This window comes from Leucoraja erinacea, chromosome 6 (assembly GCF_028641065.1).
Source record: "Leucoraja erinacea ecotype New England chromosome 6, Leri_hhj_1, whole genome shotgun sequence".
Classification (NCBI taxonomy): domain Eukaryota; kingdom Metazoa; phylum Chordata; class Chondrichthyes; order Rajiformes; family Rajidae; genus Leucoraja; species Leucoraja erinaceus.
Window position 1 is genome coordinate 68,827,703 of NC_073382.1, and position 25,804 is coordinate 68,853,506.

Here is a 25,804-nt window from a genome sequence, read left to right on the forward strand (position 1 = left end):
CCTCTCCCCCCCTCTCTCCTCTCCCCCCCTCTCTCCTCCTCCCCCCCTCCTCTCTATGCCCTAATCTTTGTTCTCCCCCCCTCTCTTTTCTCTTCCCCTGTCTCCTTATTTTCTTCTCTTTTCTGATTCTCTCCCCCCCTCTAGTATCTTCCCCCCTCTCTCTCATGGGAGTGAGACTTAGCTCCCCCCCCTCGTCCTCTCCCCCCCGTCTCCTCTCCCCCTCTCCTCTCTCTAATGGCTCCTCTCCTCTCCCCCCCCTCTCCGGCCCCCCCCTCTCCTCTCCCCCCCCTATAGTTGGAGGATAGTCCTCTCTCCTCTCCCCCCCCCTCTCTGATCGGAGTAGGAATTATCTCCTCCATGAAAGAACTTTCAGTAACTCCCCCCCCCAATACAACAGATGCCACCCCCCTCCTATTATCCCCCCCCTCTCAATCTCCTCTCTCTCCTCCCTAATAACTCCAGTTAGCGTGTGTGTGGGGGGGGGGGGGGTGGTGGTAGTTAGTGTGTGATGCTGTATGCCACATCCCCCCCACACCATCGCTCGTTGGGGGAACAGACCCAACGGGTCTGCACTTGGTCTAGTAACTTTTAAAGTTCTCCATGCTGTGAGGCACATACATTGTTTACGCCAAGTAAATTGGGATACTTTGATTTAAAATGTTGTTTGGGAATATTTGACTTAGTGTGAAAAACAATGAAGTATGCTTTAATATTTGTTTCCATAATATTTTTCTCTTCACCTGTTAGTTATTTTCTTCTCTTTTTATGATCGTGGACATTGAGTAGTATCATTCTCTGCCAAAGAAGGCATGGGAGTGAGACTTAGCTTGGTAATAGTTGTCTGCAAATCGTTTGATTGTGGGTTTTAAGATCCACTTATGGCAACTTGAGCATATGTACGGCCCGAGGTCCAGTCTCTGGATATAGTTGGAGGGTAGTCCTGTCCTACATTGTATCTGGATGATCGGAGTAGGAAATTATGAGCTGCATGAAAGAATTTTCAGTACCGAAAATAGCCAATACAACAGATGAATAGTTAAAGAAAACTTATTTATTAGCAAACCCTCTCAATGCCTGTGCCCATAATAACTGCAGTTATGATGCAGGCAGGTACAGGTTGAGCAGTCAAGAGTTAAAATTATGTAGAATAGGATTAATAAAGTGTAGACACAATAAACTGCAAATGTGTGTTGACAAAAAATAGGCACAAAGTACTGGAGGGCCAATAGGCACAAAGTCTCAAGAGGGCCCCGACCCGAAACATGGCCCATCCAGAGATGCTGCATGTCCCGCTGAGTTATTCCACTACTTTGCGTTTTTTTTTGAAAGGCAGGGAAGGTCAGTCCTTCCTGGTCATGTAGGGCCCTTATAAAATGCATGGGATGTTGACCATGTTCTCTGTAAGTGATTTGCACAGAGTTGTGTCAAATCTTTATCAGTAATTGGCATTTGTGTTTCTGACAGAGGTGTGAGGATAGATGCATTTCTCAAGTTGATGTCAATAGACAATTAATAGGTGCAAAGGATTTTTTCTGGGTTTAAGTCTGCAACAATTGCTGACAGAAGTAAAGGGAAGCATTGGTCACCGTACAAAATGAGTACAGTTTATTCTGTTACACAATATTACGCTCTCTTCCCGAATCGCTTATTTTGTACACCCCCAGTGAATGAAGTGTCATGCTAGAAGTCTGTGGATGGCTATGGTGATAGGACCAGCAGTCTGATATTTTTCACTGTCTTTTCATTTTGGAGGAGAATTTGTGCTGAATAATTGAGTGCATTTAGGGAAGGTATATCTATAAACAAATGAGAGAAATATTACGATGATATTATTAGATTAAAATAATCTCAAATTATATGGCTCCTGTTATGACTAGGGTTATCTATCCCAAGTGTTTTACACCAATCAAAGTACTTTCTGGAGTGTAACCATCAGTATTGGCTAGATGAATAGAAGGAGACTTGTGTCGAATCAACATTAGCACAGACCAGTTACACCAGGGAATTACAAAGCAGGTATGGCATTCTATTTTGCTATTTGGAATATACTCAATATCAGTACTTTAGGCTATTTGCTAATAAATTTAATTATTTTCTAAGTGGTCCCCCAACGCAATATTCCACCTCTCCACCAATTCCAATATTGCTGGCCAGTTCTGGAGCGCTATTATGTGTGTTGTGGATCAAAGGGACTGGCTTCCAGAGGGCTATTATGGACATTGTGGGCTGAATGGATTCTTGGGCTGGCAGCTCAGTCACTCTGGCCGGGCAGCTCAGTCACTCAGGTTGTTGTGCACTGAAGGAAATGGTTTCCAGAGGGCTAGTATGGACATTATATGGACACAGCAACTCATACATACGCACGCACAGACAGACGATGCGCACACACACTTTAGAAGCAATAGAGATACTATCTGCAAGCATTTTAGAACCAATAGACATTTTTTGCAAGCTTTAGAACCAATAGTCTTTTTTTGCAAGCTTTAGAACCAATAGTCATTTTTTTTGCAAGCTTTAGAACCAATAGACTTTTTTTGCAAGCATTTTAGAACCAATAGACAATTTTTGGCAAGCATTTTAGAACCAAAAAAAGACACATTCTGTAAGCATTATAGAATGAAAAGAGACACTTTTTGCAAACATTTTAGAACCAATAGTCATTTTTTTTGCAACCTTTAGAAGCAATAGACATTTTTTGCAAGCTTTAGAACCAATAGACATTTGTGCAAGCTTTAGAACCAATAGACATTTTTTTGCAAGCTTTAAAACCAATAGACATTTTTTGCAAGCTTTAGAACCAATAGTCATTTTTTTTGCCAGCTTTAGAACCAATAGACATTTTATGCAAGCTTTAGAACCAATAGTCATTTTTTTGCAAGCATTAGAAGCAATAGACATTTTTTGCAAGCATTTTAGAACCAATAGACACTTTTTGCAAGCGTTTTAGAACCACTAAGGGCACACATTTGAGTAGACATATGTTCAGTGTTATTCACAGCTCAGAGAAACGTGACCCTCTGCCTTCCTCCATCTTGAAGAGTGAGTGAGGCACACCACTTCCTGGTTTTATAGTCCCTCCCCCCTGCCGCCAGCGGGGGCAGCACAGAGAATGGGGAATTTTGTAAAGACATTAATATCTCTGTCATTTTTCATTGACGGGAAAAATCCTCGGCACACATGCAGCGGAGGGGGGCTCTGAGCAAGGTGGCCAAAAATGACGGCCGTAGGTGGTGGTGTTCTCTCGGAAATCGCAGCACAGATGGCCAAAAGCGGTCAAGAACAGAGATTTAGTAATATAGATAGATATATATTTAAGAGGGAGTTAGATGTGGCCCTTGTGGCTAAGGGGATCAGGGGTATGGAGAGAAGGCAGGTACGGGATACTGAGTTGGTTGATCAGCCATGATCATATTGAATGGCGGTGCAGGCTCGAAGGGCCGAATGGCCTACTCCTGCACCTATTTTCTATGTTTCTATATATTTGAATTAGTAGGTTCCTATTATTCCCCAACAATGAAAACGGTCATTTCAGAGAGCATTGTACTTTGTTACAAATAAATAAATGGCTCCCTTAACCAAATATCTAGTCTCTCACTCTATATACTGCTTCTTCATGAAGATCCTGGCTGTGATTGGGAATGGTATAATGAATGGGAAACGAGTGAGCGGTTCATACAAAAACATTAATATCCAGCATCAGTTAATTCTCACCGTTCCACAATGAACATCTGTTTATATGTTGCCATTAAAGTTGGCACTTTAAAAAATGCGGTTGTTTGAATGAGAAGTAGCACAGTAGAGCAACAACCTTTTACTATTGGAAAGTAGTAATTACTGTTTATTTCCTGGGATGAAACTGGTTACTGACTTTTTCCAGAACATCTTGTATCACTCCTGAAAATTGATTAGTGGAAGCTAGTCGCTTTTATAGCATGATGATTTTCTAAGTTGATTGCAGTATATATCCTCATTTTCTGCCTGCCTTGACGTATTGGAATATTGAACGATAACTTAGACTAGGTTTTCTGGAGACCAATGGTGTGTCACTTCTGCTACAACTACTGTATGTTTGAGTAACATAGGCCTGGATTAGGAATGCTAAAGAGTCCGTCACCCCACATGCCTTTATTCTATTGCCACTTCCCCAAGGCTCATTCCCATTATAATTCACAACTCCCAAAGCCCAAATCATTGTTTTGTTGCTTACCTGAATCTCTCACTAGACTGGCCACTACCCCTACAAATTATCCCCAACCTGACATTTATTGTGAAAATATGCCCTTGAAACCTGCACTGAACGTTCTACCAATGGAACAATCATCAGAGGCCTGTTGAAATATCAGCTTCATGTACTTGGATTTCTAGAATTAGGCCACCACACAAAAATGGTTTGTTTGGTATTTATGCTACAGCCAATCTCCATTCCATGCTTCAAACTGTATTAGTACATGCTTCTATTCCCCTTTGATGTACTATTTGGGGGGGGGGGGGGGGGGGGGGGGAGGAGCCCTTTTAACCTCTGTGAAAAGTTTTAATGACTTGTTTATTTGCAGCTTTTTTCACTTTGCTTCTCTAATGGGCTGCAACTTTTATTAACCAGGCCGTGTGTGGTTCACTTCCCCTCAAAATGTTCCATTCTGAAGATCTGAACATTATGTCAAAGTGACAAATATCAGAACCCAACTTTCACTGTAGATTGCAATGAAATTGTAATTGTTCACTTCAAGGTATCATGAAAAGCACTGGTCAAAACAATTTGGCCTCAATTGAGTTATTTCTGTTTTTATTAACTGATTTTCTTGTATTCCTTTTAAACATTCAAATCATTATGTTGAATACAATCTTGTTTATTAAAAAAAAAGATCCATCCAGGCACTTCTGGGAATTTCCCTGCATGTGTAAACCAATACATTCCCAGAAAGCTGTCCCTAAGTATAAAGGCGTTTTCTGTCCGGGCTACTTTCATTTTCTTGTGACATTCTCGTATGTCTGTAACTCTTTTTTTATAAGCACGTAGGATTGTTCTATCTGTCATCAGGATTTAGTTTGCATATTTCAAACATTAAAGTATGAGCTCAAAGAATAAACCGATGTGAAGTAGACTGAAGCCATCTGCATGGTTTTGGGATGTGGACTTACTGTGGATAGCAAAAACCATAGATACCTTCTGGGATACAGCCAATGACACTAACAGGTAGCATTCAATTCCGCCATAGATATAACCACTTCAATGAAAGCTTTAGTTTCTATGTTTCAGCCTACAAGGCATGCTCAGCTGCTTTTGACATGTCAACCTTACAGGAGGACCTCAACTGATCTTTAGACTTGTGGCAGCTGGATGGTGAGAGACCATCGTGACCACTATTGAAGCAGCAAGCAACAGAGATATCAGTTCAATTTCCCAAGTTACTGACACCATCTCCGGCCCCAAACCCTAACCCACATTCCTGATCCTGGTGTTCCATATTACACCAGGCCTGGAAGTCAAGCTCCCTCCACTTATCCCTGGTTAATAATTCTAACATCCTGATTTTGATTTAATAAAATAGATAACCTCAAACCTTATCAAATAATCACTGGAACCTATGACTGGTCAGTGCACAAGGTGTGGAAGATATAGAAATCTTGAAGAGCAGTTATCCAATTCAAAGGCGGTTTTATTCATTTGGTTATTTCTCTTTTCCTGAATTCTTCTTTGATTTTCCTGCCCTTTATTCTTGCCACCATTCCCAAGAACTTTCTGCACTTAACGGTTCGTTCTACATTAAACTCTCCTATTATAATTGAAAATTTGTCTAGATTACTTGCTCTCTGACCCGTACTACTCTTGATGGCAGCGATAATTTTGATTTCAACAGTTTTGTAAATATTGACATTGCTGTTCTTATTTTCACTTTAAAACTTTAAGCATTTTTGAATTCTCTTTACAATGTAGTTTGGCATCCCAGGTGGCTACCAGTAATTTAAAGGTTACACAAAAAAGCTGGAGAAACTCAGCGGGTGCAGCAGCATCTATGGAGCGAAGGAAATAGGCAACGTTTCGGGCCGAAACCCTTCTTCAGACTGATCGGGGGCGGGGGTGGGCGGGGACAAGAAAGGAAAAAGGAGGAGGAGCCCGAAGGTTGGGGGATGGGAGGAGACAGCAGGGGGACTGAGGAAGGGGAGGAGACAGCAAGGACTAACAAAATTGGGAGAATTCGATGTTCATGCCCCCAGGATGCAGACTCCCCAAACGGAATATGAGGTGCTGTTCCTCCAATTTCCGGTGCTGCTCTCTGTGGCCATGGAGGAGACCCAGGACAGAGGTCGGAGACGGAGTGGGAGGGGAAGTAATTTAAGTATTAAGAGTAATACTTTTTATTTAAGTAATTTAAGTATTAAGAGTAATTTAAAGGTCTTGAGTTGGATATTTTCTCATGGAGCATTATTAGTTCTGTAATAAGAGATTTGAGCATCGTCCGAACTATCCAATCTACAGCACCACAGTGGAGCAGCCAGCCACAGCATTGGTAATATTATGATTGAAACAGGATAAATGGTCCTTTATATGTGTCCAGATTTGCTTCCCTGTGTCTTTTTTCTGGAGGAGCAAAAATACATGTGGCTAAACACTGGCAAGTGTGAAGTATTAAAACTGCTTTATTTCACAGCAACGAGTACCCTGGGCAACAGTTCAGACTTGACTGAACATACTTTATTTCTCGGCAAAGCATGTTTTAATATAGGGGAGAATTTTATTTCTGGTCATTATTGCCAAATAAGATGGGACATTCAGCTGCATGCTATACTTCTCTGTGCAGGTAGGAACTAACTGTGCAAGTAAACCGAAGATACACAGAAAAAGCTGGAGTAACTCAATGGGTCAGACTGCATCTCTGGAGAAAAGGAATAGGTGATGTTTCGGGGGGGAGTCTCCCCTGATTCACAGTCTGAAAAAGGGTCTCGACCCAAAATGTCACCTATTCCATTTCTTCAGAAATGCTGCTTGACTCATCGAGTTACTCCAGCTTTTTGTGTCTATCTTTGGTTTAAACCAACATCTTGCTATACATCTCTTTACGTCTAATTTTGTTGATACAACTGGAGTGAAAAGCACATCCCAAACTTCTATCTAGGACAATAGACAATAGAATGTGAGGTATTGATCACTTACTGAATAAAACTGGGAACTTGCCTGTTGTTTACAATCTATGAAGACGCACTTTCAAAAACTAACTCGGTCAAAAAAAATGTTTTAAACTGTGTACAATGAGCAGGAATTTAGAGATTATTCAGAAACCTATTTAATGGGTTATGTCCATGCGGTTGGAACCTGGACGAGAATAGGAAATAAAAATATAATTCAAGGAACATTGAGATTTGGCCCTAGACTGGTTTTAAAATACAGGAAAGACACGGCAAATAAAAATGATAAAATTCTAATTAAAATAAATTAGGCAAAGTTTCTGATCGAAACCTTTCTTCAGACAGGGTTTCGGCCCGAAACCTTGCCTATTTCCTTCGCTCCATAGATGCTGCTGCACCTGCTGAGTTTCTCCAGCATTTTTGTCTACCTTCGATTTTCCAGCATCTGCAGTTCCTTCTTAAACTTAAAGTTAAATTATATTCTTTGTTTTCTTGTCATAGCAAAATATCAAAGTATAATATTTTCGATGAGGTCCCCAGATTACCCAGCATTTTGTTGCAGGCTAGATGTATTATTGCATCACACAGACCAGACCTCCCACCATTGACTCCATCTACACTTTGCTGTCTTGGAAAAACAGCCAACATAATCAGACGTCCCACACCAGTCATTCCTCCTCCTCCATGCTATCATCCAGCTAGAATGTACAGAAGAGAAAGTTCGCACCACCAAACTCAGGAACAGCTCTTTCCCCTCTGTTATAACGCTTCTGAACTGTCCTTCCCTAAACTAATATACACTCTGATTCACCCCTATCCCATTGTGGGCATTGGACTTTGTCTATGGAGCTGATGCGTTGCAATGTAGTAATCTCCCCACCATTGGAGGGATCCATGGGAGAAAGGCAGCCAATATCATCAAAGACCCACACTACCTTGGTCACACTCTCATTTAGCTATCACCATCAGGAAGAAGGTACAGCAGTCAGAAATCCATGACTATCAGGTTCAAGAACAGCTTCTTCCCATTAACCATTGAACACTACAACACTACTTCAGTAACTATGATCTTCTGGGGACTAACTATGATCTTCTGCAGACTTTGGTTTTTGCATTATTATGGTTAGCTAGTATTATTGTTATCAATCTATTTTTGATTATTTTATTATGCGTGTTATGTTTACTAGCCTGGTAAGATGCAGCAAGTCAGAATTTCACTGTTCCGTTGTTGATAAATGGGGCAATTAAACACTCTTTTCACTTTTCTTTGTTTACTGCTGCATCTAAGTGTGATACTTTGATGTGCGGTATCTGTGGATGAATGGATGCACGTTAGATGCAAGACAGTTTTGCTACATTATAGTTGCTCCTGGATATGTAGAATAAAAGTGGTAATTGATGTGTTTTTCCTAATTTTCAGATTCCCTTGATGTATATTACCCTGGTCCTCCGTTTTGCCTATTAGAGCAAAGGGGATATCTCTATGAACGGGGGTCCTATGGTGAGATTGAACTGTGTCATGAGCATTTTCCATTAAACACAGAAGAAACTGATGCAACTGAAGAAGGTACCCTTCTTTTTAAATCTTCCCTGCTAGCAAGAGTTAAACTAAAATTAAATTGTGCTTGCTATCAGAGAGCGATCTGGAAAAGGTATTTCTATCCAAGAGTGCTTCTGTCCATGCTTGAAGCTGAAACTCAAATTATAATTGCAGGGGCAGTGATTGTTTTTTTAAACTCTCACATTAAGATAAATTGAGAGAATAAATGTGCAGTAAGGAACTGCAGATGCAGGTTTCGACCAAAGATTGACACAAAATGCTGGAGTAACTCAGCAGTACAGGCAACATCTCTGGAGAGAAGGAATAGGTGACATTTCGACCCGAAACATCACCCATTCCTTCTCTCCAGAGACGCTGCCTGTCCCGCTGAGTTACTCCAGCATTTTCTGTCTATCTGTGTGAGAATAAACATGTAAATTTTCAAAACTGTAAATTTCTACTGTATTTCTACCTTTTCATTTTTTAATATTTAACAGAAACCTCAGTTTTCTTATCTGAATTTATTCCTCAGTTTTCCACGTGATAACAAACTGGATATTCCAAATAAATCACTAGGCATTAACAGGTCTACTTTTGTCAATGTTCAGGACATTGCACCGACATTGAAGTATTTTTGAAGTGCACTTCATAGAAGCATAGAAAATAGGTGCAGGAGTAGGCCATTCGGCCCTTCGAGCCTTTGTGATAAAGTTATACGGCATGGAAACAAGCCTATCAGTTCAAGCCCTGCCGACCAAGATGCCCCACCTAGGCTGTCCCACCTGCCCGCGTTTGGCCCATACACATCTAATCCTTTCCTATCCATGTACCTGTCCAAATGTCTTCACATTTTCCTGACTACAATCTCCAAGGGCACCTCAATGTTAAGTCCTGCTATGGCCTCCAGTCGTTCTACTCCTGCATCCTCTTCTAGTCCTTTAAATCTTTGACATTTTTCAACTATACTGATGCCTTGTACAAGTTAAATCACCCCACTGCAGGAAGCTATGTCTGGCAGATATATGCAGTTAACCGAATGTCTCCATCCTCCTCCCTCCACCAGGATATTTTGCCATATTAGAGTTACAATATAAATGCACAATGTTAGCCCCGGAATCTTAATATCTTAAGGTAACTTCCTACTGGAATATATGTAAACACATTGGCCCAAGGGTGTATGACAAAGTCATAGAAACGTAAGTAACCAGGTTATCTGTTTTTGGCACAATAACAAATTAAGAATAAATGTTGGTGTGATCACATCCATTTTTCATTTTCAAATAGTGTCATGGGCAGAAAGAGTATTGGTTTAACATTTCGGGTGAAGGACATATTACAGTGCAAATTATGAACCTGTCTAGAATTTATCCTCAAGATTCTACATTAGCATTTACATTCTCATCTTGCTAACTTGTTTGAAAGTGCTGCTGTAAATTTAAGTCTGACATATGCAACTTTTTATAATTAAATAGTATTATTGTAATTATTCCAATATACTACAATATTTAGTAATCCTATGTTGGACGGTAAGATGTTTTGTACTCCTATTCAAATAATGCCAATGTCTATATGTTAAGTAAAAACAAAAAAATTGCAGATGATGGTTTATACCAAAGACAGACTCAAAGTGCTGGAGTAACTCAGTGGGTCAGGTAGAATCTCTGGAGAAATTATATGGGTGACAATCGGTCTGTAGAAGAGACCCAAAACCTCACCTATCCTTTTACTCCTGACCCACTGAGTTACTCTAGCACTTTATGTCCATCTATATGTTAAGTTATCAATACTTACATTTTGACTTTTTTTCTAGATAAAGAGCTACTTTTCAACCATCCACCACAGGACATCATCGGGACTCCAACATTTGAAATGCGAGGTTCAGAGGAAGTAGCAACGGGAAATGTGTTGCAGCGTTTAATTCGGGAGCATTTAAGGTATGGGAATCCAAATGAGAACATGAACTTACTGGCAATACAGCAGCAAGCCGCAGGGAGTGCAGGACCATCCAACGACATTGGGAGCGCGCACTCTTCTACAGAAAACCTTGTGCAGGAAGATCCACAAATGGTCCACCAGTCAGCACGCCAAGAACCTCAAGGGCAAGAGCATCAGGTGGACAATAGCGTGATGGAGAAGCAGGCACGGCTTGCTCTAGCACAGCAGAATGTCGATGAGTTACCAACCTACGAGGAAGCCAAAGCACTGTCTCAGTTCTTCAGAGGGCAACAACAGGCAACTGTTGCTCCTGGTATATACGTAGCTGGAGTTGCCAGTCAGAAAACCAGAACTGAGGGGAGACCGACAGTTAACCGAGTAAGCTCTGGGCAGGTGCACAAAGATGAAGCACTGAAAGAACTTAAGCAAGGTCACGTTCGCTCACTTAGTGAGCGGCTAATGCAGCTTTCTTTGGAAAGGAGTGGGGTAAAGTCCCATCCTGCCGCCTCAAACAACAAGATCACTTCCCAACAGTCCAACAAAACCTTCAAGAATGGGGGTCAGCCATCTCCACAGACCCCCACCACAGGAATAGACTTTAGAGGCCCTCCCCCAGAATACCCTTTCAAAGCCAGGCAAATGTTTCCAACACTTAATCAGCCTCACGAGCTGGGGCACTTTTACAGTGATACATCCTCGGGAATTCTTCATGAGTTGCCTAAACAATATTCTGGTACTCTTGCAATTAGACAAGAAGCAACCATCCTAAGATACCAGTCACCACCAGAATATGGACCGGCAAGGTAAAAATAGCTATATGTACTCTTTTTAACAAAAATACAAGCTAATTAGAAGTTGTGAAATAGTAATATTAGATTCTTAATGCTGGGTGTTTATTATGGGAATTCTGTTTCTATTCTACTTCCCTATAGGATTTCTAATGGATTTTAATAAGGCTTTTAACCTAATCTGGCACACATTGGAAACTTTATGACCCAATGATACCTTGTTGTCACTTGTAACTAGGTACAGTGAAATGCTTTGTTTTGCATACAACTGGATTAAATCATGTAGCGAGCCTCACCGAGGCAGTACACAAGTGTCGCCACGTTTTTGCGCCCACAAAGCTACAAAAGTTCACCGAGCAGTCCTATCGATTGCCAGCCACCGCACGTGGCAGTAGCCCCCCCATCGTGCTCAGTGGCCTCCCACCACTGGGTTCCCCTTCATTCTCAGCGACCATCCTTGGTCACCGACCACTCTCCTTGCTCTCGATGGTTCCCTCGCTCCCTCTCTGATGACCTTCCTCACTCTTTGATGGCCCTCCTCACTCTGTACCTCGTAAGAATATTGATTCATTTAAAAAATTGCCAGCATTCATTTATACATTTCACATTTCTGTCTTTTATAAAAGAGGCATTTTGAATTATATCATTATACCTGCATACGATATTAAAGGCTGTGGAATGTGACTTGGATCAAAAGGAATCTGCAGGACTGCTATGCCACTGCTTCAGCCTGCATTGCCTTCACTCCAACTCAAGGCATTGCTAGGATTGCGACATTATTCAATTTATCTCATTTTGTCATTTATCTCATTTTGTACTCGTTACAGTTTCGTTAGTTAGCATGCTAGGTATTAAATGCCAGTGACTTAAGCCCCTGTCCCACTTGCGTGTCCTTGGCATGCTAATTACGCGACCTCATGGTCGCGATGAGGCGCAACGGTCCCGCGAAGGTCGCGCGTGATTTCATGCATGCGCACAGCCGTCTGGAGCGGGTGACGTCATTTGAAGATGGACACAAAATGCTGTAGTAACTCAGCGGGACTGGCAGCATCTCTGCAGAGATGGAATGGATGATGTTTCGTGTCGAGACTCTTCTTCAGTCTGAAAGAAGGGTCTTGACCCGAAACATCATCCATTCCTCCTCTCCAGAGATGCTACCGGTCCCGCTGAGTTACTCCAGCATTTTGTGCCTATCTTCAATTTTCTTGGCCCCGCTATGGGAGTAGGAGTGGGGGCGGATCCGGACCGCAATGGTCGTGAACCCCAGGCCGAGCTCGGCGATCGTTTGCCTGCTTCTGCTGCTGTTGGAGGTGAGACGTTGCATCGCGCCAGGGTCTTGGGCCTGTCCCACTTTGGCCGTCAGTTACGCGACAGGCCGTTGGCGCGCGAAGATTTCGTTCGCTACAAAAATTTTAGAGCCCCGCGCGATGTCGTGCACAACTACATACCCCTCCGCGCTTCTCAGTGGGACCGGCCCCGCATGGCCACACGATGCCCGTGCGCCTCAACGCAACCACGAGGTCGCGTAATTTGCATGCCAAGGACACATAAGTGGGACAGGCCCTTTAGATGTAACATTTTCTGTTTTTGGAGTGTGTTTTGGAAGTTAATGAAGTTGCTTTACAACACGCTGAGTCAGCTGGTATAGGTCTTTGACCAGAGCTCACCAGTCACATGTCTAGGATCAAGCTGGGGGAGGGGGTTTGCATTAAGCCAAGAAGGCACCTCCATCTGTGAGGCTGGCTTTCATTAGGAGGTGGAGGGAAGTCAGTTTGAATGGGGCCACTGTACTTGTCAGACTTACAGTACGAGCTGTCTCAGGCGATGTTTGTGGTCTTTCAAATATCAGAGCTGGGGATTCTGTGGAAGTCTACATGTTGCATAGCTATTGATGAGGAGTCCCATCTGCAAAGCCCAGATTGAGACTTGACTTTAATGGAAGATTGTGCTCGGAAGTCCTAGGTTTCCATTCAGTTCAGTACTTGAAAAATGGTGGTTCCACACATCTTGAACTTTTCAATGGGAGCTGTGCCCCAATATTTCGTCAACCGTTGCCAATTAAATTCCACCCTGTCTTTTATGTAACAAAATTCTATACCATCCAGTCATACTCTTGGTTAGATATTTTGGAAATTCTACAGTAAAGCAATCCCTAATCATATCAGCTCTTTTGTAAGCCTTGTGTAAGCCATGTTTATTCTGTACTCAGAAATGGCCTGCTTATATCTAGGTATTTATGCCTCTTGGCATTAACTGTTGCATAACTGTGGCAAGACTGTTGGAATACACTGCTTTGATTGTCCCATATTATGCTTTTCTGCTCAAATACTTGTGCACAGAGATTACAGTACAAATTTCATCCTCAAAAAGAGGTATCAGCAAACGTTAAAAGTACTATTTTGTAAATAAGGTACTACAGGTACTTTGATAATAATTTAAGAGATGGCTTAAAAACACAGGATGTCAATGTTCAAAGATAGTTTATATAGATTAAATTAATATCGGTAGTACGCTCTTCATTAATAAAATATTAGTGAACATTGTCCACAGTGTTTATATTACAAAAACAACCCTGTTTGGCCAATAGTTGCATCATTTTTGCTGTGGAATTTTCCAGAATATGGAGTGAACTACAGTAGCAAGTCAAAATACTGGGACTAATACTGGGACTAATGTGTTGCAAACATAATAATCTGATTTGTTGGGCTAACCATTCCAAACACTATCCTAAAGAAACAGAAAATATTCTGTTCTCCAGACCTCATTCCTTTGTGTAAGTACAAACAATCCGATTGTTCACTAGTTCTACAGCAAAGTCTAATCAATGTTCTAGATAACTCCCTCAAGAAATGGAGAAAAAAAGATTGCACTGAATTATTTTGGCTTTGTGGTGACTTTTTTTAAAAGCCTCTCCGGAGATTTGGATTACGTCTGAATTTTAAATAAGTTACCTAATTAGATTTAAGAAAGAGCAATGTACATTGAAAAACAAAGGAAATGTGGAAAAGGAAAGGAAGAGGTGAATTTGATGTTAATTGGTCATTAACCACAAGAATTATTTAGCTTACAGGGAGCAGATGGTTGGATTGCATGAAAATTACATTAACTACATTTTTTTAAAACACAAAGAACCTATTTAAGTAATCATCTGTATTGAAACATTCTTTTTTTCCTCCATTTTCTATGTTGCAAGATATTAGTAAGGGGTGGGGGGTGGAATTAAAGCCTAAACTGGTGAATCTCTGGAACTCTCTGCCACAGAGGGTAGTTGAGGCCAGTTCATTGGCTATATTTAAGAGAGAGTTAGATGTGGCCCTTCTGGCTAAGGGGATCAGGGGGTATGGAGAGAAGGCAGGTACAGGATACTGAGTTGGATGATCAGCCATGATCATATTGAATGGCGGTGCAGGCTCGAAGGGCCGAATGGCCTACTCCTGCACCTAATTTCTATGTTTCTATGTTTCTAAACCAGTGAAAAATACAGATTGAGAAATGAAATGAATGGGGAGTATATTGATCTATGGAATAAAGTTCCAGAAGCCACATGAAATATTGATTCATCATTTATTAAAAATAGCTGTAAGTTCCAATTGAAGTGCTGGCAGACCTGATATTTCAAAAGTTTAATTTAGTAGTCGTATTTACAAATGACAAGAGATTTTGAAAAGAGCGTTGTGATGACCTGCACTGGGTTTGCCACAGTGAGTCTTTATGAATAGCTATACAATGACCAGAGGTGGCAAACTAAGTTTTGAGTGGAGAAAGGAGTGGGTGAAAGATTAAGCAATTGTAATAGGAATAGTGGGTAAAATTATTTAATTTTTTTAACAACTAACAATCCTGTTATATTGCAGGGGACATTGTAGTCCCTACACTGATTGAGGTGAGGCAGATCCAGCAAACTGGACCTAATGTTTAGATTAAAGTTACAATGTGGAAACAGGCCTTTTGGCCCACTGAGTCCATGCCGGCCAGCAATCACCTCTACACTATTTCTAGACACACCAGACAGATGCAAATTAACCTACGAGCCTGCACGTGGGAGGAAACCAGAGCATCCAGAGAAAACCCATGTAGTCACAGGAAGCACGTGCAAAGCTTTGTACAGATGGCACCCATAGTCAGGATCAAACTCTGGACTCTGGCGCTGTAAGGCAGCAACGTTACCGCTGCGCCACCATGCAGACCTAGGTACTCGCTCACAATATAGTACCTGTAAATACAATGTTCTGCTGTGGACTCTGGATTTTGTAGTCATAACTAACCCAAGTATAATTTAAGTCTTGACAATTACGTTAAGGATATTTGCCAAATGAACTCGATCATACATAACTTAAAATTTGATATGAGACGGGAATTGGCTAGGATAGACGGGCAAATGGTACATAAAGGTTTGATGGTGGAGATGCAATAGCAAAGATTTAAGGATCGCGTGGATGAGCGACAAAAATTGTTCATCCCTGTCTGGCGGAAAAATAAAACGGGGAAGGCAGCTCAACCGTGGCTAACAAGGGAAATTAAGGATAGTTTAAAATGCAAGGGAGAGGCATATAAATTGGCCAAAGGAAACAGCAAACTGGACGGGTTGGAGAAATTTAGAATTCATCAGAGGAGGCCAAAGGGGTTAATTAAGAGGGGAAAATAGAGCATGAAAGAAAGCTAGCGGGGAATATAAAAACTGACTGTAAAAGCTTCTTTAGATATGTGAAGAGGAAAAGATTGGTGAAGACAAATGTGGGTCCCTTACAGTCAGAAACAGATGAATTTATAATGGAAATCAAAGAAATGGCAGACCAGTTAAACAAGTACTTTGTATCTTTCTTAGTGGAGACTTATCCAATCTCCCAGAAATACTAGTGGACCGGGATTCTAGTGGGAGGGAGGAACTGAAGGGAATCCACATTAGTCAGAAAATGGTGTACGGTAAACTGAAGGCAGATACATCCCCAGGGCCTGATGGTCTGCATCCCAGAGTACTCAAGGAGGTGGCCCTAGAGATCGTGGATGCATTGGTGATCATTTTCCAATCTTCTCTCGACTCTGGATCAGTTCCTGTGGACTGGAGGATAGCCAATGTAACTCCACTTTTTAAGAAAGGAGGGAGAGAGAAAATGGGGATTTAATGACCAGTTAGCCTTACATCGGTAGTGGGGAAGATGCTTGAGTTGATTATTGAAAATGTTATAGCAGCGCTTTTGGAAAGCAGTGACAGGATAGGGCAAAGTCAACATTGATTTATGAAGGGGAAATCATGTTTGTCTAATCTTCAGGAATTTTTTGAGGATGTAACAAGTAGAATGGATAAGGGAGAGCCAGTGGATGTGGTGTATCTGGACTTTCAAAACACCTTTGATAAGGTCCCACACAAGAGAATAGCAAAATTAGAGCACATGGTTTTGGGGCTAGGGTATTGACATGGATAGAGAACTGGTTGGCAGACAAGAAGCAAAGAGTAGGAATTAATAGGTCCTTTTCAGAATGACAGGCATTGACTTGTGGGATGCCGCAAGGCTCAGTGCTGGAACCTCAGTTATTTACAATACATATTAATGATTTAGACAAGGGAATTTAATGTAACATCTCCAAATTTGTGGATGGCACAAAGCTGGGTGGCAGTGTGAGCTGCGAAGAGGATGCTATAAGGCTGCAAGATAACTTGGATAGGTTGGGTGAGTGGGCAGATGCATGGCAGATGCAGTATAATGTGGATAAATGTGAGGTTATCCACTTATTGGCAAGAAAAGGAAGGCAGATTATTATCTGAATGGTGTCAGATTAGCAAAAGGGGAGGTGCAACGAGGCTTGGGTGTGCTTATAGTCACTGATAGTAAGCATATGGGTACAGCAGGCAGTGAAGAAAGCTAATGGCATGTTGGCCTTCATTGTGAGAGGATTTGAGTTTAGGAGCAAGAGATCCGACTGCAGTTGTAAGGGGCCCTGGTGAGACCACACCTGAAGTATTGTGTGCAGTTTTAGTCTCCTAATTTGAGGAAGGGCATTCTTGCTATAGAGGGAGTGTAGCATAGGTTCACCAGGTTAATTCCTGGTATGGCGGGACTGACATATGATGAAAGAATGGGCGACTGGGCTCGTATTCGCTGGAGTTTAGAAGGATGAGAGAGGATCTTATAGAAACATATAAAATTCTTAAGGGATTGGACAGGCAAGAAAAATGATCCCCATGTTGGGGGAGTCCAGAACCAGGGGGCACAGTTTGAGAATAAGGGGTAGGCCATTTAGGACTGAGATGAGGAAAAACCCTTTTCACCCAGAGAATTGTGAATCTGTGGAATTCTCTGCCACAGAAAGCAGTGGAGGCCGATTCACTGGACGTTTTCAATAGAGAGTTAGATTTAGCCCTTGGGGCTAACGGAATCAAGGGATATGGGGAGAAAGCAGAAACGGGGTACTGATTTTGGATGATCAGCTATGAAATCATATTGAATGCTGGGCTCAAAGGGCTGAATGACCTTCTCCTCCTATCTTCTATATTTGTATGATACCAGGTCACCAGGATATATTGGGTCTGGTGAACCAAAGCGAGGGCAAAGGAGGAGATTTGAAGCATTGTAAGTGAAGAATGGTGGAACGATTCAAGAAGGAAATACAAGAGATTAGTTCTTAGCTATGTATTCCTAGCCATCCAGATGTTGCAGCAAGATGCATAAAACTTGCTCTGCTTTATACGCATAAACGATATCATTGTCAATGTGGTTGCTTTGTTTTTCCAGGCAATGCCAGGTGTTTTGTCAACCACAACCATTGCAGCAGCACAGTCCCATGTCTTCCCAGAGCACCTTGGAAAGGAATCAGTTGCAACTGGCAATAATACCGCCTGCGTCTCCCCAGCCCCAGCCAGCATCTGTGTCAAACCAGCAACTTTCAGTTGACGCGGTTTCAATTGTGGCACGTGCACAGCAGATGGTGGAGATGTTATCGGAAAAAAACCGTGCCCTGTGCCAAGAACTGGATGGTTTCTGTGAAAAGACTGTAAAGCTACAAAAGGTACTGTGGTTCTTTTGTTCGTTAAGATTGAAGGCAAGCCAAGTTCCGAAGGTAGTTCATTGTTAAGGTATTTGCAGTAGTTGCTAGCCATATGACTTACTCTGTTATATAACCAATTTTCTAACAGCACCATTACTGCAGTCGTTAATTAGACTGAAGGAACAGAAAATATAGCCAATATAAATGAAAGCTGTGTAACGAGAAAACTAAAACCTAAAGACATTACGATTTTAGCAAATGTTTTTTCTTAACTTTTTATTGCAAGAATAAATAAAATCATTTCAGAATATTATGAACATGACCCTGATGTTGAATCCTACTCAATAGGCCAAGTGTAACGGAACCTTGTCGGATTGTACTCAAGTTTTCAGTCACAGTTGATGATTCTATTCCACTATTCAATCCAGTGTTACTTCAGGGCTGGTAGGCACTTCCTCAGCATATCCAGTCCATTTCATCACTATGATAAATACATTCATGCTGTTATTAAGCATAGGGGCTAAATAGCATAAATAAAAAAGGTTCTGACATGGACCTCCAGCTGAACTGGGATGTGCAGGCACTATTGCAACGTTTAGCAGGTACTATCTCAACGTTTTAAGGGGCTGTCCCACTGTACGTGGTAATTCAAGAGTTCTCCCAAGTTTCCCCCGATTCGAACTCGGAGAATTACGGTAATAGCCGCTTGTAGGTACTCGGGGCTCTCGTGGACATTTTTCAACATGTTGAAAAATCTTCACGAGTCTTCACGAGCTTACCGCGTTTCCCGAGTACCTGCCGTTAGCGTTACGAGCCGCTAAGAGACGTCCTGAGCTCCGACGTACCCGCTACCTACATTCTACGTGCTTACCACAAGTTTGATTTTTATTTAAACTCGGGAGAGCTCTTGAATTAGCTCGTACAGTGGGACAGGCCCATAAGAAATATTTGAACAAGTACTTGCCTAGGATAGGTTTAGAGGGATATGGGCCAAACGCAGGCAGGTGGGATGAGTGTAGATGGGACCTGTTGATCGTTGTGTGCAGGTTGGGCTGAAGGGCCTGTTTCCATGTAGTATGACTCTGCAGAGTGATTTGCTTGTTATTCACCTTTGAAAGGTAGATTGTCGATCTTTTTAAGTATTCAAAATGTACTGCGTTCTTATTACTTGTAAAGTCCTCCAAATTTACCATCACACTTCTCAAATGGATCCATGAATTGACCTGGATGATATCCAACGTTTCTGAGCTGATCTTAAGCCAGGGCTTTTATTTATTTGCTTCATGCCATCATGTTCCCATCTGCACGTGCTCCTCCTCACATGTTGAACACCTAACTTGAAGCTTCTGTTTTGCAGTCTGAGTCCAATTGAAATGCTGCATTAGGTGGAATGAGTTACCTCCAAGCTTACAATTTGCACATCTCGAGAAAAAGACATACATTACAATGGCATCATGTTTTTAAAATAAAACGTGATTTGTCAAAGCATGCCTGGCATCTTGGGCTATGTTAATTTTGTTGTTATTGATAGAATGCCTGAACTGATAAAGATTAGTGGTAAGAACCAGCACTCCTGTACAACACATTTTTTCTACCATTTTCATCACTGTGGTGTTGTTGGACACATGCAATGTGTTGGAGTGTTGCTATGAGCAAATACAGAGCACTGAGTCTGCACCGACCAGCGATCTCCGCACATTAACACTATCCTACACGCACTAGGGGCCATTTACAAATTTACCAAGGCTGTACATCTTTGCAGTGTGGAAGGAAACCGGAGGTCCCAGGGAAAACCCACGGAGGTCACAGAGAGAACATACAAACTCTGTACAGACAAGCATCCGTGGTTAGGATAAAACCTGGGTCTCTGGCGCTGTAAGGCAGCAACTCTACCGTGCCGCCCTGTTCTCATGTTAGAAGTATCAAAAACAGGAAAGTGCAGCTTTAAATTGGTTTTGGTATATTATTGTTGTGTGTATCTAGATAAAGTGAGAAGCTTTATTTTGTGGACTATCTAGTCAAATCAGACTGGACATCAATCAAGCCATACAAAAGTAACTTCAAAGAGTGGAACGATGCTACGTCCTCTTGTGGGATGGCCTTGCAAAGATTTGTCATGCTCCGGCATCAACTTGCTATAAGGGCAAAAAAAATTAAATCTGTAGCTCATTTTGTCTAGAAGAGATATTCATGAAAATCCTAAAATTTAGATAGCTACTGTTTTTTTCTCCATGATTTATTCATGATGTGGGTATTCCAGAAAGGTCAGATCTCACCACCCAATCGTCAACTATAACATAGTGGTAAATTGACTTCTTAAACCATTAATGTCTGAGAAGTCAAGATACCCTTGAGTGTTAGTGCAGGAGCTCCACAATTTTGACGCAGCACCCTGGAGGAACATATTTCCAAGTTAAAATGGTTCAACACTTATAGCAGATATTGTCCCCATTGTGCCTGCTGCCCTTGGCTTTAGTGTGAGACGTAGGAGATTTAAAGGAGAACTAAGTGGTATGTTTGTTTACTCTGAGTGGTTGATATCTGGAACATGCTGCCAGAAGAAGTGGTGGAGATGGATACAATAACAGTTTAAGAAACATTCGAACAGGCATTTACATAGGCAAGATATAGAAGGATATGGTCCTAACACAGACAAGTGGGATGTGAGTGGATGGGCAAAATGGTCAGCATGGACATGGTGGGGTGAAGAGGTCTTTTTTGTGTTCTATGAGTCTGATTGATTTGACAAAGATTTTTTTTTAAAGACAAATGTTTTTGATTGAAAACATCCATCATCGTGAATCAGAAAAAAAGGGGGTGTATATTTGAATTATCACCAGCAGAGTGGGATGAAACATTTGTAAGTAGTTCATAAATATTTTGATCTGGTATTTTTCATTTTGAAGAATAAATGGGTATGATCATTCCTCCTGCATATTTTGAATTCTGCCTACATCTGTTTAATATAGTACTAATAAATAGAATGTCAGTTCCAAGAACATTTCACGAAACCCATTACACAAGGTAATTCGTAATTGTCAGTTTTGAATATATGCCAGCTACCTTTCCAGAGAACATAGGTTCAAGATGAAGGGGAAAAGATTCAATAGGAATCGGAGGGTAACTTTTTCACACAAAGGGTGGTGGGGGTATGGAACAAGCTGCCAGAGGAGGTAGTTGAGGCTGGAACTATCCCAATGTTTAAGAAACAGTTAGCCAGGTACATGGATAGGACGGGTTTGGAGGGATATGGGCCAAACACAGGCAGGTGGGACTGGTGTAGCTGGGACATGTTGGCCGGTGCGGGCAAGTTGGGCCAAAGGGCCTGTTTCCACACTGTATCACTCTATGACTCTGTCTCACCAAATAGGGAAAGCTACTAATTTTAAATCTAAACTTACTTTTTAATCTGTCAGCTGCAATGTTTGCAAAACCTTTTTCTGCTCTGTCTATTCCATCAACGTAAACCAATCGGACCACAATAACAATCTTCCCATTTTTCAAAACCTGCTTTAAATTTTATTTTCGTTTAATATTATTTTTTTCTTTTAGAAACTTCTAACTCTTAAATTTCTGTCTAGTATCTAATTTTCCTCTTTGTCCCTCTGCGCATTCCCTATTGCCCTTCTAAACTGTGAAGTACCTTAACTATTGGGTGTATGGTATTAATGCTGCAATTTAGCACTTTTGATTAATTAAGGCTTTGTCCCACTTGGCCGTCATTACACGACATCATTTACGCGACATCATGTACACGTCACGAGGCACGACGCGCGTGTCGTGACATGCACGTGATGCGTGCATGGTGCGCATTACGCACGCATGATGTGTGGTGACGTAGGCAGTGACGCGCGGTTGCGCGCGGCACCCCAGGATATGTTCATGTTTCAGAAGGAATTGAGTCCTTTTTAAAATAATGTATTCATGAACTGCGCTCAGTCCAAAATGCATATATCAAAATTGTTTATTATGAGATCACATTTCAGCCCTGCTAAACAGTGCATGGGTGTTATCAGACAGCAATCTGCTGCAAGTGATCAAAACAACATGTTTATTTCCCATTAAAGTTAATGGGATACATGATGGCTTTGAATGTGGGTTAGGGTAAAACATTTAAGGAACCACTGGTTAATGACCAATGCCATTTTTGCTGTTTAACAGAGACAGGAGCAGTTAGCATACTCTTACTGTTAATAATTAGTTACACAAATAATGTTGTCAATTGGGCAGAAAACAGCGTAGTATTTCTCCGGATTTTTATCGCCATCGAGCCAAAGAGTATGCTAATGGCTCCTGTCTGTTAAGCTGCAAAATTGTCTAAAGCAATTTACTTTGGAAGTTGGGGTTGAATTTCTCATCTGCTGGGAAATTACTTTAGGATGAGTTTATCTCCACTTTGTAGATTATATTTGTATTCTTTCCCTCATTTGTTCATATTCACTGAGAATATTTTTGGTTTATCTGGGCCCAAGAGTGGTGAATGATGAGCTGGTTATGATTTACTGTGTCTATCAACTATCTCTTTAGTAGAAAAATACCTGTGCATGATGGCACTGAATTAGGCACCATTGGATATCTTCTGTGATTGGATAAAATGTTTATAGCACCTGTGATACTGTGCAGGCAATTTACTTGGCAATGCTACAAATTCTTCAGAGAAGCTAGAACAGGCGTCTCCAACCAGGCCGGGCACAGTGGGGCACAGGTAAAGTTGGGTCGGAAATCTGCGTTCCATCTTGACTACTACATGGAGTTTGTACATTTTCCCTGTGACCGCGTGGGTTTTCTCCGAGTGCTCCAGTTTCATCCCACATTCTAAACGCGTGCAGATTTGTAGGTTAATTGGCCACTGTAATTTGTCCCTAGTGTGTAGGACAGAACTAGTGTACGGGTGATCGCTGGTCGGCATGCTTGGTGGACTAAAGGGCCTGCTTCCACATTGTACCTCTAAACTAAACAAAACGTGTGCCCTCTTCACTGGTTTCAGTAAACACAATGACATAAACACACTTTAACATCAGGATCAGCAACCATGGCCAGAGAGTGTCATATTCTACTCGCTGTGTGGCACCTTATTAGTAATCGGACCAACAGATACTTTATCCAAGTTTCATTTTTGCTTAATGAAAAGAATAGGAAAAATTAATGGACACAGGGAAGAATTAACTATAGATGGCTGGGTGTTTACTTATTTCCATCTATGATGCTATTTAGAGTGACTAATTTCCTATAAGGTTTAACGATCAAAGTCAGACTGTCTTTGGCTGATATATATTGATTTGTGGTGGTTAGATCCAATGTGGCATTTGTACAAGCACAGGCATAATGGATAAAATGGCTTCCATCTGACCTTAGATTACAACACTTTACTCTGTGGAAGGAATGTGCCCAGCATTGAATGAGCTTCTTTTGTTTCATGCATTATGTCCATATTTACTAGAGTACAACATGTTTCAGCAGATAGCATTACAGGTCAAACCGAACTAGAAGTAATTTCAGTCAAGGCCCAAACAAAACCAAATTAATTACAAATCTGTTGGACCTTTTGTTTTTGTCCAGAGATCTTGTCTGTCTGGCAGAAGTTGTTTGATGCAAATGATTGCCTGCCATTTTAAGATTCCAGTCCAAATAAAATGTTGTGTTTATTTTAGATTACTTAGATCATCGGAATTTCTCCAAGTCATTTTAAAAGTCTGGACTAAGAGCAAAGTTTTTAATGAAGTGCTCTTTCTATTTCTGAATCTAATGAGTAAATTGGCAAACGCATGGACAAATCAAATTCAAGTTGCATGACAGAGGTTTTGTTAAATAGATGCACTGAAGCAAGTAGCAAAGTGTGTCTTTGATTTAGTGCAAAATACTGTCTTAAAATGATTCAAAGTTTGAATATCTGTTGGTTTCTCTTGTCCTTGGCAGAAAACACACACTGCAGCGATAGTTGGCATCAGTGTGCTGAGGTTTAAAAAAAAAAAAAAAAATGTTATTAAACCTTCTGATTTAATCAGCGAAATGTAGCATTGCTATAGTGGTAGTGGGGCCCACCTCCAATATTGTTTATACATAATGCTTGGGTTTCTCAGGTTGGTATAGTTTTATATTTCTATCATATGACAATAAGGCCAGGTAGAGCCAGTGAGATCTTCATTTCAAGAGTGTTTTATTGTCATTCCCAGATAGAACAATGAAATTCTTACTTGCAGCAGCACGACAGAATATGTAAACATAGTACTCTGTAAACAATATAATAAATGAGGAAAAAAAAGTTTAGTGTATGCATATATACACATGAATACAGATATTATTATATAATCAGTCTGATCTTAAAAAACACATAAAAAACAAACAATAATAGTGTAACAATAATAATAATAATAATAATAGTAAGCAGGTCGTAGACGTATATGAAGTAAGAGGAAGAGGTGGGGTTCTAATTTACTAACTGCCCTGATTTACTATTTAATGACTGATCTGATTGTCACCTCAATTCTGCCACTCATCTACTCTTCACCTCTTATTTACCAACTGACTCGACCTTAAACATACAGCTTTGCTGCATGCAAGAAGTAAAATTGAATGCTAACTCCCAATACTTGAGTAACTTAAAAAAATGAAATAATGGTCAAGCTCTGAGAAGCACAAGTGCACCATATTTAGCTGATGGTTGGGACTAATACAATCTGTTTGATCTTTAGCATTGTGTTCAATGATGTACGTTCATGAGAGACTAATATTTAGTCTTCGGATAATCTTTGGAGGGGGCGCTGCTCTGGCAGCAGCCATGTCAGCAGCGCGTTAGTTTTTTTTCAACTTAAAAATTTTTTTTAGTATGTTTTAAAGTATGTTTTTGATGTTCCTCGGTGTGTTTTGTGTGGGGGGTGGTGTGGGAGGGTAAGGGGGAAACCGCATCGGTCACCTCCTCCATGGAGTGGTGACTTTTTCCAGGTCGCCTCCCCCGTGGCCTAATATCAAGGATCGGCGCGGCCTTTCTATGGAGACGCACCTGGGACTTCAGCGGCGGGCGCAGCGTGGACTCTCGGCGTGGAGCAGGTGAGCCCTCGCTGGGGCTCGCCGTAGGGGAGCGCTCCGTTTCGCAAGCCCGCGGCAGCCTGAAGCCGCGGTCTGCAGAGTTCCAGCTGGTGCGGCGTCTACAGCCCGGGTTCCCTCGTGGGGGACCCGGGGGGAAGAAAGAAGCCACCACTGCTGGCCCGCGGCAAACTTCTACCGCAGGCCCGGCGTGGACTTAACATCACCCCTGGAGGGGAGCTTCGACCGTCGGCCCTGCAGTCTACGGTGCTTCTGGCTGCAGCGGAGACTTTAAATCTCGACCGCTGGCCTGCGGCCTACAACAACTTAAAGCCGCGGTCTCCGGTGAGGAAGAGCCGATCCTGGACTGACTCTGGACTCTGGTCCTGTCCACGGGGGGGAAATGGAG

The 25,804-nt window shown here is 41.6% G+C and overlaps 1 protein-coding gene across 4 annotated transcripts in view; it reads left to right on the top strand.

Annotated features, from left to right (window-relative positions):
- Window positions 1-25,804, top strand: part of amotl1 (angiomotin like 1) — a 111,973-nt gene that overhangs the window by 37,788 nt on the left and 48,381 nt on the right. For all 4 annotated transcript variants that reach the window (XM_055637306.1, XM_055637307.1, XM_055637310.1 and 1 more), the window contains 3 exons: window positions 8,546-8,692; window positions 10,476-11,403; window positions 18,120-18,393. In XM_055637306.1, coding sequence (XP_055493281.1) covers window positions 8,546-8,692; window positions 10,476-11,403; window positions 18,120-18,393 — 1,349 coding nt within the window. The remainder of the gene's footprint in view (window positions 1-8,545; window positions 8,693-10,475; window positions 11,404-18,119; window positions 18,394-25,804) is intronic.